This window comes from Rhinopithecus bieti, unplaced genomic scaffold (genome assembly GCF_001698545.2).
Source record: "Rhinopithecus bieti isolate Rb0 unplaced genomic scaffold, ASM169854v2 scaffold_73599, whole genome shotgun sequence".
Lineage (NCBI taxonomy): Eukaryota > Metazoa > Chordata > Mammalia > Primates > Cercopithecidae > Rhinopithecus > Rhinopithecus bieti.
Window position 1 is genome coordinate 152,795 of NW_016827349.1, and position 14,854 is coordinate 167,648.

At 45.5% G+C, this 14,854-nt stretch overlaps 1 protein-coding gene across 4 annotated transcripts in view; it reads left to right on the forward strand.

Annotated features, from left to right (window-relative positions):
- Positions 1-3,733, forward strand: part of PTPN3 (protein tyrosine phosphatase non-receptor type 3) — a 121,609-nt gene extending 117,876 nt beyond the window's left edge. For all 4 annotated transcript variants that reach the window (XM_017863784.1, XM_017863785.1, XM_017863787.1 and 1 more), the window contains 2 exons: positions 194-329; positions 2,333-3,733. In XM_017863784.1, coding sequence (XP_017719273.1) covers positions 194-329; positions 2,333-2,410 — 214 coding nt within the window. In that variant the 3' untranslated portion in view covers positions 2,411-3,733. The remainder of the gene's footprint in view (positions 1-193; positions 330-2,332) is intronic.
- The last annotated feature ends 11,121 nt before the right edge of the window (positions 3,734-14,854 follow it).

Consider the following 14,854-nt stretch of genomic DNA (forward strand, 5'->3'; position numbering starts at 1 on the left):
TAGGCCCCAGCCTCGGATGTGTGAGGATAGGCTGTCCCAGCCTGTTTGAGAGCACACCCTGAGTGTGCATTTTGTCTTCTCAAAGGCTAGGGGAGGAAAGCCCCTTTGGAGTCAGTGGGGAACTGCTCGCTGGGCCATGCAAAGAAAAGGCTTCTCAGTCAAATCCCAAGTCTCTCTTCTCTCCCCTCTCCAGTGCTGGAATAGGTCGAACCGGTGTGTTGGTCACTATGGAAACAGCCATGTGCCTAACTGAGAGGAACCTGCCCGTTTACCCACTGGATATTGTCCGAAAAATGCGAGACCAGCGCGCCATGATGGTGCAGACATCAGTGAGTAGAAATCCAGTAATAACAGTGGCTGGCACTTTCTGAGCACTTACACCAGGCAGGCCTGAGAGAAGGGCTTTGTGAGTCAACAGACTGCAGCCCAGGGGGACTGAATCACTTGCCCAAGGTCACAGATCTTATCAGCGGCTACAGCCCACACCCATCTCACCTCTGAGCTCTGCTGCCTCTGTGGTTTATTTCCTGCCAGCCCGTCTGCCAGGGAACAGCCCTGGTTGCATTCTGTATCATTGAACAATCATTTGTCCATCACCCCCCCCACCTAGACCTGGGTACCCCTTTTGGCTCAGTGGATGTTGCATATGACCCTACTTTGAGCTCTGTCCCACTCGTGTGGTGCCTGAGTACCTGCAGTGTCCTCCACGAGCAGGACAGAGCTCAGAGTAGGGTCATGTGCAACATCCTCTTGTCCTCAAGAGGAACTCTTGGGGATTTCCCCTGGAATTGCAAGCGGGGCAGTGAAGCGGTGTGGAAAGAGCATGATTAAGGCCGCACCACAAATGGAGCAACCTTTGCATAAGTCCTGAACCTTTCTCCAAGCTTCAGCTTCCCTGTGCAAAATGGGGACCATCCCACATCCATTCATTCATTCATTCATTCATTCATTCATTCATTTGACAAAGAATGATGCAGAGACTGAAGCTTGTATCTAGTAGGAGAACTGGATTAGTCTATGCTAAGTGTCAGCAGCAATGAGGGAAGTTCAGGGCTGTCTGAGAACATGGTGGAAGAGTTACCTAAAGCAGGATTTGGAAAGTCTAAGAATAGGCTTCCTAGAGAAGTGGCCTCTCTGGCAAAACCCCCAGGATACATGAGGAGTTAGCAAAGAAAGGAGCAGGAACTATATGTTCCAACCAGCTGTGTCTCTTCACAGGCTGTGGACAAAGTTTATAAGATTTCCCTAATAGATTTTAAGCTTTGGTAGTGTTATATTAGTTTGTACCCAGAAAATCTTAAGAGAAAAAAAATCGGCTTATGTTATTAGGGCCATTCTCTGCCTTGTTTTTTGCTATGGAAGACCTCGTGACTGGTTAAAAAGAAAAAAGTTCATCATCCTGGAAGATTTTCCCAGCTGGAAGCCAGGCATGGTGACTCATGCCTGTAATCCCAGCACTTTGGCAGGCTGAGGGAGGTGGATCACTTGAGATCAGGAGTTCGAGACCAACCTGGCTAACCCCATCTCTACTGAAAATAAAAAAAATAAGCCAGGCATGGTGGCATGTGCCTATAGTCCCAGCCACTTGGGAGGCTGAGGCAGGAGAATTGCTTGAACCTGGGAGGTGGAGGTTGCAGCGAGCCAAGATTACACCACTGCACTCCAGCCTGAGTGACAGAACAAGACTCGGTCTCAAAAACTAGATAGATAGATAGATAGATAGATAGATAGATAGATAGATAGATAATGATTGATTTTCCTAGCTGGAGAAGCTCAGTCTAAATGCTTTTTTACCCCCTGTATACTTTGCTACAATGTGTTTCGTAGGTATTTGCTAATATAAATAACTGTATCCTGCAGAGCCTCTTTCAGGGGCTCTGCTTTGTAAAACAATCCAGATTCCTTACCCCAGCACAAGGTGCCCACAACTAGGTCCCAGCCCACCTGGGCAACCCCTCCTCCTCCACATCCCCAGGTGTTGAGTCCAAGAGCAGGCTCCCTGACCCCATTTCTCAAAATGGGCTCTTACTGGGGCTTCCATACTTCCACTTACAAGAATGGCCGCCCTGCAGGGACCTTTGCTCCTTCCCGACTCCCCCAGACCGCCAATTCCTCCCTCTGTCATGTTTCCATGACACTTTGTCCATCTCTTTCTGGGAGTGCCCCCTCCCCGCATCATAATGGAACTAGGGCTTCACAGGTGTACCTGGCCTGTGGCCCAGAGTTGGCGCTCAGGGAATATTTACAAATGCTGCAGAAGACCCACCGGTACAGGGTGGGAGGCAGCATTTCCTGGAGCTACAGGACTTGACAGCTTCTTTTTCTTTTCCAGAGCCAGTACAAGTTTGTGTGTGAAGCGATTCTTCGTGTGTATGAAGAAGGTTTAGTTCAAATGCTGGATCCTAGTTAAGACAACTGTGAAAACGTTCATTCCTCTTTCCCAAGGGCATCCTCCTTGAGAGAGGAGGACAGACCTCTCCGGAAGCAGCAAGAGGAACCAGTAGCTGTGGGAAGGGAATGGGCACCTCTGAACCCAGGCACTTTAAACTTCTATAGAAAAGCTATCGTGTACATAGGAACTGGTGTAGATAAGCATGCAATTATGGCATCATGTAGACCTGTATTTCTATGGAAAGATACAAAAGGGATCTCAGTTTGGGGCCTGTCCTAATGCCTTCTTCCCTAACGTCACCACACACACCCCTGTCGGCATCCTGGAGCAATTGAGATGGGACACCCACAGAGCTGTTGACCTCCCAGCAACAAGATGGTGTGGTTATCTCGGGTTGTTTGGATGTTTTGTTTGTTTCTATGTGTCAGACTGTAAGGGCTGAGCTTTCTGTGCTTCTAGGTGGAGCTGGAACAGTTCAGATTCACCTGCCCCGATGCTAAGGAAACCCTGACGAATGTATTAGATGGCAGGGTGCTGGGGGTCAGGCTGAAGGCTGAGCAACACCTCTCTGCCCTCCCTCCCTTTGTCCCATCTCCCAGCGACTTCCAATATTCATGTTTCTGAGAATCGTGTCCCTCTTCAGGTTCCCTCTTGGTGTCTGACCTGGATTAGTAATGTGCATTCAGGTGAATTTTCAGCTGAGGCTCTGAGAACTGGGACTCTCAGTGTGTTCTGGTCATCTTGTGGCTTAGTTGTAGAAGCAGGTGTGTCTCTTGCCTCTGCTTGCCTCCTACTGCACACTCAGCACCCACGACTGGAATCACCGACTACTGAATCTCCTACATGTATTGCTGCTACTTCAAGCTCCTCCACTTGAAACCTTATGATTTTCCCAAGGGGAGATGGGACAGTGTCATCTAAATATTCCAAATGTTTGGCCTTCTGAGAAAAGAGCTTCTAGTATTGAACCATGGGAAACGCAGCTTCTGGAGGGTTGGCCACGCGGGTGTGTACGTGTGTGTGCCCAGGGGTGAGTGTTTCTCAGGATTCCTAACGATTCAATTACCGTTGAGTATATATAAAGAATGAGTCTCTGTATAGAAGAACAAATGTGTGCATTCACCCCCAGTCACAATGGTCTCCATTGCATTTCAAAGGAGAGGATCAGACTATCTGAATATAAACACAATCTGATGTTAATTTATTCTAAGAACACCATCATTTTGATTGTCCTAAAGAATTCTGCCTTTGTGAATACTGTGTTAAATTTCTTAAAATTTGTGACAGGATTGTAGCAAATTATTATTTAAGGAAAATAAATTGCATAAACATTTAATGTGGTATTTTTAAACAGCGGTTTTTATGTACTCAGAAGAGGAAGTTAAGCCAGGTTCTTAATGGTATTTATAGAAAAGATGTTTTCATATTATAATGCACATAAATGAAGCCATTTTGATATTCAGCAAATTCGGTGCCAGTTGAATAGTTTGCTGGTGGCAAGACAGATAAAGACCTATATAGGGGGGTTCTTTATCTCCAGAGCTAGCATATTTACTTGCATACTTTCTGTCTTTTCCACATGGATATTTTACTGCTAAGTGGCAGAGGTGGAAGGGAGATGTCACACAGTACCACAACCCCATACTGAAAACAAGAAACCACCAGAAAGTTTGCAGCTAAGGGGCAGGGGATTCGTTCCTGTGCCCACTCAGCACTACTTGCAGACCTGGTCACTTAGAAGCTCTACCTCTCTTTCATTATCTGTAAAATAAAAACAATACTTAGGACTTTAGTTTGAACGTGAGGATTGAATAAGATCACACTAGTCATGTGACTTTTTATCAGCTAGAACAGCAACAGACACTGCTGTGGGTGAGTTACTTAGAAAAATTTACTTACCGTGATTAGCCCAAAAACACATCAGTCAAAAGGAGAATCCACTGGGTTTTTGTTTCTCTTCTTAGAGACAGGGTCTCACTGTCGCCCAAGCTGGAGTACAGTGGCATGATCATTGTTCACTGTAGCCTCAAATTCCTGGGCTCAAGCAACCCTCGCACCTCAACCTCCTGAGTAGCTGGGACTATAGGCACTTGCCACCTCACCCAGTTCTTTTTGTTTTTTTGTAGAGACAGGAACTTGATGTGTTGCCTAGGCTGGTCTCAAACTCCTGGCCTCAAGTGATCTTCCCACCTCAGCCTCCAAAACTGTTGGGATTATAGGCGTGAGCCACTGCGCCCAGCGTAACTGGGTTTTTATGAGAGGAAAATGGAAAATGCTCTTCTAGAAGAGAGAAAACAAGAGCACAAAATAATCTGGACTCCCAAAAATTCTCTTAGCAAAGCTCCAAGAAAGGGGAGGGTGGAGGGAACACTGGCATAAATTTAAATGCCATTAGGATATTTAGCAAATCATTGCTGTTTGGTAAAAATGCATCTTCACCCTGTGTGCAAAATACTTGCAAAGTAGTCTAAATGTCTTTGGAGATGGATGTTTCACTGTTTTTTTCAAAACCAAATTGTTTATTATGGTTTCAGAAATGTGGCCATTATGGTCACAAAAATTTCTAAAAAGCCTACCAAAGGTTGCAAGCAGTCTTTTCTGCCACTGGGCAGGCCAGCAGTTCAGACCCAGCAGAGGTTGCCAGGAACAAAATCCAGGAAATATTGGGAAGAACAAGACGAGAATTTTCTAAAAGAGCAAACAATGTAAGTAAATCCTGTAGCTATTACTTACAATTAAAATCCATAGCTCAAGATTCCTGTTTCACTACCTTATACACTTAAGCAATTATACTTAAGCCTTTTTTTAGTCCTAAGTGAAGAACTTCATCAGAATCAGGATAAATATTTTGCCTGGGAAATTTGGCTGGATATGAATGGAGAAGACATTTACATCCTACGTTCTGGCACTTTCTGAAAGATCTAATTAAACTCCACGTTGATGTGCCAATTTAATCAAGATGAGAGATCCCTGCCGGTGTCACCCTCTAGAACCCACACTTGGTGTTCTGACTTTCCAGAAGAAAAATTGCAACTCAGTTTGGTTAGGGGGCAGTGGTTGGATCACACACTAGTACTAGTCTTTCGTTTTCGACCACAGTAATTCATATTTAAATACGCTTTTAGATTAGTTTGGACACTTGCTGCTGTGTTGCTACTTGACTTTTTCCCCCCCCCCCTTGGTCCCTCAGAAATGAGCATTTGAGGGCAAGTGAAAAAGACCTCTTCATCCTTCAGAGGCAATAGAGAGGCAGCAGAAATGGGGGAAGACTGTGAGAGGCAGGGCTTGGGTCTAGATCTGGACTTAGTCAAGATATGTTGCCCTCAACTCTGAGTTTTCTTAGATGTAAAAAGGGAAGGTTAGGCTGGGCTAGTGAGGTCAAGATTTGCCATTCTGGGAGCCTGATATTCCAGAGAATCAAAATTAATACTAAACCAAAGCTTTATGGCTGCTACAGAGACATGTCACATTTCTGTGACTTGTCACCAAGAGGTTGTCCCTCAGACTTTGGCGCTGTTGAATGCAAAGACAAGGATGGCCGCCCCCTGGTTCTTGCTTGTTGTCCTCAGCTGAGAGCAGTCTCGGGAAAGATGGCAAAGATTCGGTGACCTCCGACCGGGGACCAAATGCTTGGGAGTCTGATGGCTGGGCTGGGCCACGATTCTCATAGCTCTCATTCTGTTTGGAGCAACCAAAGGATTTGTGTGAAGTTATTTGGAAAAGGACCTTAACGGATCAGCAGTCTTTTCTGTGTATTTGCAATGTTTTTCATTCTGACCTGTTCTGTCAGTGATTCTACTGAAAAACAATTTGATCAATATAAAACGTTCAAGCTATGCAACACTGTTATTGTCTGTTGACATTTTATTCTAATTGATTTCTGCAAATCTTTTCTTATTTGTGTTTGCTTTTTCCTTTCATTTTTAAATCAACTCTTTTGGAGGCGAATGCTCTCTGCTCATCTCCACCTTCCCTCTGGTCAGGAGCATGAACTCCCATGTTGGCCTTGTCCTGGGGTATTAGTCCATTCTCATGCTGCTAATAAAGACATACCTGAGACTGGGTAATTTATGAAAGAAAGAGGTTCAGTGGACTCACAATTCCACGGGGCTGGGGAGGCCTCACAATCATGGTGGAAGGCGAATGAGAAGCAAAGTCACATCTTACATGGTGGCAGGCAAGAGAGCTTGTGCAGGGGAACTCTAAAGCCATCCGATCTCATGAGACTTATTCACTACCACGAGAACAGTATGGGGGAAACCTCCCCCATGATTCAGTTATCTCCACCTGCCTCCACTCTTGACATGTGGGGATTATTACAATCCAAGGTGACATTTGGGTGGGGACGTAGCCAAATTATATCACCTGGTGTGGCAAATTCTAGATCCAAATTAGGTTCCACCATCCTGACGAGTAGCTTTTGCATAGTACGAGTTCACCTTTTGTCCTGCAGGGCTGCCAGGGTGGCTCCATGGTCATCAGGGTCCCACGTTCCTCCCCACTTGTTGCTTGGCCATCGTCACATTCCAGCTAGCAGGAGGGAGGCAAGGGGAGGAGAAAAGCGTGACCCCTCCCAGGAGGGGACGGCACCTGGGTATTGTACATCCTGTTGATCAGAACTTTGTCACAGGGCCATACCTACTGCAAGGAAGAGAGTAGAGGGAAGGTCATTTTTATTCCAGGAAACAATGTGCCTAACAAATTCAGGGCTTCTATCTCTGAGAAACGATAGGTTTGAGGGACAATTAGTGCTCTGCCATCGCTCAACCCTTTGGCTGCCCTTCTACTGTGACATAGAGTCTGCTCTGTAGCCCAGGCTGGAGTGTAGTGGCACAATCACAGCCCACCGCAGCCTTGATTTCCCAGACTCAGGCAATCCTCCCACCTCAACCTCCCTAGTAGCTAAGACTATAGATATGTGCCACCACACCCAGCTATTTTTTTTTTTTTTTTTTTTTTTTTTTNGCAGGTCACGATATACTGGTGTAAGCCAGGCACCACGCTACTCAAGAGGCTCTCTCAGAGCTCCAGAGGTCAGGAGGCCTGAAGGAAGGCGTCAGCAGAGCCAGGCTCCCTCAGACGGCTGCAGGAAAGGATCCTTCCTGCCCCTCCAGATTCCAGTGGTGGCCAGAAGTCCTTGACTCCTTGGCTGCATCGCTCCAATCTCTGCCTCCATTTTCTTTTTTTTTTTTTTTGAGACAGAATCTCGCTTTGTCACCCAGGCTGGAGTGCAGTGGCGCTGTCTTGGCTCACTGCAAGCTCCGCCTCCCGGGTTCACACCATTCTCCTGCCTCAGCCTCCCGAGTGTAGCTGGGACTACAGGTGCCCGCCACCACACCCGGCTAATTTTTTGTATTTTTAGTAGAGATGGGATTTCACCATGTTAGCCAGGATGGTCTCAATCTCCTGACCTCATGATCCGCCTGCCTCGGCCTCCCAAAGTGCTGGGACTGCAGGTGTGAGCCACCGCACCTGGCTGTGACCCACCGTCTTGAAGTAAAGCACTGATAACTTTTGACAGGATCAGCACCCATCCATTATGTACATGAACCATTTGAATAAGAATGGACAGATAACAAACTTCTAGAAACCCCAGAGTCCCAACCTTAATTATACAGGTCAGTCCTCATCTGTGACTGCCCTTGTAACCTTTGGTGGTTAGTCTCTAAGCCTCTGGATTCCTTTTAGGGTCCAGGAAGTCTCCGGAATTTTCCTTGAGGCTGCACTGGGACTTTCAACATGATTACCCAAACCAGAGGAAGACCCAGATAAGACTTGTTGGGATGCAGCAGCAGAGGTCTCAGCAGAGATGGTGGCAGTGAGGATGGAGGTGAAGTGGTCACAACCCAGACATGATTAAAAAGAAAAGCAATGAGTTGAGACCTGGCAGGTGTGCAGGGGCAGAAACAGGGGATGAGGCCATTTCATAAGTTGGGCAACTGTGTGGATGTTGGTGCTACAAACTAGAACTAGAAATGGGGACAATGGTGAGATTGTTCTTTGGGCCTCTAACATTGGGGACATGTGTAACCAGTCTGAAGAGTCTCAGGCAGCTATGTCTGAACACAAACCTTCATTCTCAAAACGATGCAGACATTTCTGGGTCCTGAGCACTTCAATCAGCCATGGTAAATGCTTTTTCTTTTGTGCCATTCCTATTTACATTTTAATCCATTCAAATGATTTCTTTTTTTAATTAAAAAAAAAAGAGAGAGAGATGGAATTGTGCTTTGTTGTCCAGGCTGGTCTCCAACTCCTGGCTTCAAGCAATCCTCCTGCCTCAGCCTCCCAAAGTGCTGGAATTACAGGCGTGAGTCATTGCACTTGGCCCTATTCAAAAGATTCTGTAATCAAATCCAGTTATTAAAATTGCCTCTCTGGGGATAAGCATGCAGTTGTCTTAATATGCTCAGGCTTCTATAACACCATAAACTAGGTGGCTTAAGAAATAGATATTTATTTCCCACAGTTCTGGAGGGAGAGAGTCCAAAGTCAAGGTGCCAGTAAATTTGTTTCCTGGCCAGGACTCTCTTCCTAGATGGCAAATGGCCACGTTCCTGCTGTGTCCTCAAATGGTGACAAGAGGGACCCTGCATCTCTTCCTCTCTTTGTAAGGACGCTAATTCCATCATAAGAGCCCCACCCTCCCAGTCTCATCTAACCTACCTCCAAAGGCTTCTCCAAATACCACCCCACTGGGCATCAGGGCTTCAGCATATGCATTTGGGAGGGGACATAATTCAGTCCATAGTGCAGTCAACGTTGTATTTTACCATAATTGTAAACAGAAGTCCAAGTCCTCTCTCTTGGAGGCCTTGTTGTCCCCCAGAGCCCCACAACAAGACAGGTGAGGAGGGGAGGACTGCACATGTGGGGTCCCCAGTCTCAGTCCTGTGTGGTCCTCTGCTGGCTGGTGGTCTTGGCACAGGCATTGTGTGCTTTCCTTCAGTAGTGTTCAGCTTTACCCTGGCCCTCTCCAACATGGATAAACAACCCTCTTCCTTCCTCTCAGGGGTGTGGGGAATCACGCCATCTTCCAGCCCCCACCCCAACCCAGTTTCTGAGTCACGCAGCCCATCACTCAGCCAGGTGGTTCTGTGGACAACCTTATGTTCTTACCATCTCTGTTCCTCCATAGACGGAAATGTAAAGGAAGCCCCCCGGAGCTATGCAAGGTAGCAGTATTGACCATGCTTCCTCACATAGACCACAAGAACCCCTGTGCCAAATTCTGCACTGCCCTGGAGCCCTGCAGATATCACATCGCAGCCGATGGCTTTCTAGCCTAACCTGAAACTGCTCCAGCTGGAACTCCATCCCCTTCCCATCTGTGCTTTCGGAAGTGGGTCCACACTTCCTGTTGTCCTTCATGCTGCCCCTTTTACCACCCAACAGTCAGCCCAAGATTCTGATGGAACACTTGTTGAAAATAAGCCTCATGCCTTGGAGGCTTTAACTTGCATCTTTTCATTTAATGCCAAGTAGACAATTGTAAGTAAAGGGAGGAATTCTCTCTCCTCTCCCCTCTCCCAGCTTCATACCCCAGGCAGAAATGGTGGTGCTTCCAAAGTGGTGTGGCAAAACAAAAATAAAAATAAAAAATACAACGGTGTGGCCAGTAGCAATGTCAAAATCCCATCTCAGACCTGGTCCCTGAGAACCCCACTACCACAGCCCCTAAGCACAGAGCAAGGCATGAACTGTTGACACCACTGAGGCCCACCCTGCCCTGGACCCTGACCAGATGGGGCCCTGCAACTACCACCCTTGTTATAATTAATCTACATCGTTCATGTTTCTTGACTTCTCTGAATTGTGGTTACGAGTTAGGGGCAGGCCGGATGCGGTGGCTCATGCCCTATAATCCCTTTGGGTGGGAGGTGGAACACTGAGGCAGGAGGATCACTTAAGGCCAGGAATTCAAGACCAGTCTGGGTAACATAGCAAGTCCTCATCTCTGTTTAATAATAAAAAAAAAAAAAAATAGAGATGATCTCTGGCAAAGCTGAGCTTGTGCGCACATGCCTAGCTGCAAGGGAGGCTGAAAATACAAGAATTTGGCATTTTCAGCCTCTGTAATTTGAGATGTGGGAATTGATCTCACCTTACATGGTGGAGATGTCCCCAAATGAGAAGCTGGATGATCAAAACAAATGTCCGCTATAGTCCACCCCTTTCAATCTCAATATTCTCCTCATACTTGTAAAATATAACAGCACCTGGCAAAGAATGACCATCCCTTATGTAAGTGAAAATGCTCACCCTTCCCCAAAAGCGGCCAAACAGAACTCTCCTCAACTTCAGCTAGGGGCAAATCCCAGATCTCAATTTTTTTCTATTTGGTCATGAGCCTATCTCATTTTCCCATACCCTATGGGCTAAATTGTATATGATTTAACTATCAGCATTCCCTATAAAACAATAAAAGAAAAAGGAGGAGAGAAGTAAAATTAGATATTTTAAATTATACATAACACAGCAAAAGAAAAAATACAATAGAACTCCCTGGTGTGAGGGGGCATTGCCCACCAGGCAGGTGCTGTCTGGACTCTGTCCAGAGTGTGATTCATTCTGCCCTAGGCCTCTGGGGCTCCATCAAGAAACTGAGATTTCATTGAAGCCAGGAGTAGGGTTTTGGTTGCAGTAAGAGACCTACCCAGCAAACAAGGAAGGTGTGTCACGGAGAACGTGCTTGATTGTGATCAAGGCCAGTAAGTCCAGTTTCTAAACAAAAGAGATGCTATTTATAAACCTCCATCAAAACTCAGTCACTTGAAACCAACAACTGAGAAAAGCCTAGAAATATACTTTCTAAAATAATGATTAAAGTTATAGTCCCTATTGTGGTCCATTTCTTGCACCAACTCCAGATTGTCCTCAATTACAGAGAGTTTGTAGGAATTCTATTTTTGCCTTGTATAGAATTGTCTGAAAGCACAGGAGCCCAAGGGGCCAAAGAGCTGATATTTTCCTTCTAGACACCTCCCTGCAAACCTCTTTTACTTTTCTGTTTTCCTACTTAAGTAAATTGGCCTCAAGCAAATCCTCTCTGACAATTTTTTTTCAATCTTCAACTTTTCAAATCTACCTCATTCGTTTCAGGAAAGCTCTCCTCTCCTTTTCTTCATACCATCAAAAGTGAAAAGAAGTTCATAGCAGGATTCTTCATAATGGCCAAAAAATAGATAAAACTACAATGTCCATCAGCTAATGAAGCATTAAACAAAACATGGTTGGCCAGGTGCAGTGGCTCACACCTGTCATCACAGCAGTTTGGGAGGCTGAGGCAGATGGATCATTTGAGCCTAGGAGTTCAAGATCAGCCGGGGCAACATGGCCAAACCCCATCTCTACAAAAAAATACCAAAAAACCCAAAAAAATTTATCCAGGCATGGTGGTGTGCTCCTGTGGTCCCAGCTACTCTGGGGGCTGAGGTGGGAGGATCACTTAAGCCCAGAGGTCGAGACTGCAGTGAGCCATGATTGTGCCAGTGCACTCCAGCCTAGGCACAAGAGTGAGACCCTGTCTCAAAAAAGACGAAGAAACACAAAGTGGTATATGTGCACAGTGGAATAATATTTGGCCATAAAAAGGAGTGAAGTGCTGACACATGGTGGTGCATAGATGACTTTGAAAACATTATGCTGAGCAAAAGAAACCAAACACAAAAGGCCCCATATTATATAATTCCATTTGTAAGAAATGCCCAGAATAGGCAATTCCATAGAGACAGAAAGTGGATCAGTGGTTGCCAGGGGCTGGGAGGAAGAGGAATGGGAAGTGACTGCTGATGGGTTTCTTTTTGGAGTGATGAAAATATTCTGGAATTAGCGGGTGCTGATGGTGGTACAATGTTGTGAATATACTAAAAACCACCGAATTTTACACTGTGAATAGTGACTTTTATGTTATGTAAATTAAATCTCAACTTTTAACAATAGAAGGAAAAAAAATTAAAAAGAGCCTCATCAGCCCCAGAAGGAAGAGCTTAAGTTGTTCTGAGTGGCAGTTTGTTTGCAGACATCAAAGCCCCATAACATATGGGAAACCGCCAACCCAGTAATTTCGCCTCTGGGAATCTGACCTAAGAGAATAACTTAAGGGCTTTGTTTTATGATATTAAGACAGTTTTTAATATGATTTTTACAGCAAGGTATCTTTATAATAGTGAAAATTTTGAAACCATCTCAATGCTCATTAGTCTGAATGTGGTTCAATAAACGTTGAGGTATCTTTATTATGAGATACCATGCAACTCTGAAAGTGGATGTGGGAGCTGTAGGTGTCTATACACAGAAAATAGCCATGATGGCCGGACGCAGTGACTCACACCTGTAATCCCAGCACTTTGGGAGGCCGAGGCAGCGGATCACGAAGTCAAGAAATTGAGACCATCCTGGTCAACATGGTGAAACCTTGTCTCTACTAAAATTACAAAAATTAGCTGGATGTGGTGGTGGGTGCCTGTAGTCTCAGCTACTCAGGAGGCTAAGGCAGGAGAATCGCTTGAACCTGGGAGGCAGAGGTTGCAGTAAGCCAAGATCGCACCACTGTACTCCAGCCTAGTGACAGAGTGAGACTGCATCTCAAAAAAAAAAAAAAAAAAAAAAAAAAAAAGGAAGAAAGTAGCCACAATATTTTGATAAGTAAGAAATACAAGTTACAGAAAGGTATCACTATGTAATTCAAATTTTTTTTTGAAATAGAATCTCACTCTGTCACGCAGGTTGGAATGCAGTGGTGCTCAATCATGGCTCACTGCAGCCTCGAATTCCTGGGCTCAAATGATCCTCCCACCTCAACCTCCCGAGTAGCTGGGACTACAGGTGTGAGTCACCATGTCCAGATAATTTTTAAATGTTGTGTAAAGATGGAGTCTTGCTATGTTGCCCAGGCCAGTCTCAAACTCCTGGGTTCAAGTGATCCTCCCTTGGCCTCCCTGGGATTAAAGGTCCGAGCCACCACACTTGGCTTGGATTCAAACTTTAGCTAAAGTCAGTATAGTGTGGGGGATAAGAATAGATATTACGGAGCCAAACAATCTAGATTCCCATTCCAGCTTCTCACCATTTACCAGTTGTATGTCCTGGTAAGTTACCTAAAGTCTCTGGCCTGTTTTCTTTAACCCTTCGGAGCTTCAATTTTCTCATCTATAGACTGAGGATAATAATATCACCTATCTCATAGGGTTGTCATGAAAATTGGGTTGTTATGTGGCAAATTAGACCATTCATGGTGCATAAGTGCTCTGTTGTCCATTACTGTTTTAGATAAACAGATGACAGATCAGTGATAGATAAATCAAAGATAGCTCATAGATTGACATGATATAGATAGATAGATAGATAGATAGATAGATAGATAGATAATAGCAAAAGTGGAGAAATGCCAATGTGTTAAGAATGGTGCTTGCACGCCTGTAATCCCAGAACTTTGGGAGGCCGAGGCAGGCGGATAGCTTGAGGCCAGGAGTTTGAGACCAACCTGGGCAACATGGCAAAACCTCGTCTCTACCAAAAACACAAAAATTAGCCAGGCATGGTGGTGCACGCCTGTATTCACAGCTATTCGGGAGGCTGAGGTGGAGGATGGTTTAAGCCTGGGAGGCAGAGGTTGCAGTGAGCCGAGATCGTGCCTCTACACTCCAGCCTGGGCAACACAGCCAGACTCTGTCTGGAAAACAAATAATGGTTGTCTAGTCTGGGCACAGTGGTTTACACCTGTAATCCCAGCACTTTGGGAAGCTGAGGCCAGAGGATTGCTTGAGCTCAGGAGTTCAAGAACAGCCTGGGCAACGTAGTAAGACCCTGTCTCTAAAAAAAACCAAACTTGGCTGGGCGCAGTGGCTCATGGCTGTAATCCCAGCATTTTAGGGGGCCAAGGTGGATGGATCACCTGAGGTCAGCAGTTTGAGACCAGCTGGCCAACATGGTGAAACCTTGTCTCTACTAAAAATACAAAAATTAGTCAAGTGTGGTGGCGTGCACCTGTAATCCCAGCTACTTGGGAGGCTGAGGCAGGAGAAACACTTGAACCCAGGAGACAGAGGTTGCAGTGAGCCAAGATTGCACCACCGCACTCCAGCCTGGGCCACAGAGTGAGACTCCATCTCAAAAAAAAAAAAAAAAAAAAAAAAACTTGGGAGGCCAGGTGGATCATCTGAGGTCAGGAGTTCAAGATCAGCCTGACCAACATGGTGAAACCCCGTCTCCACCAAAAATATAAAAACTAGCCAACCATGGTGGTGTGTGCCTGTAATCCCAGCTACTCAGGAGGCTGAGGCAGGAGAATCACTTGAACCTGGGAGGCAGAGCAGTGAGCCAAGATCGTGCTACTGCACTCCAGCGTGAGTGACAGAGCAAAACTCCTTCTCAAAAAATAAATAAACACAAACAAATAAAGAATGGTTATCTCTACAGATAGGGTTATAGGTGAATTTCTTTTCCTTCTTTTTGATAACT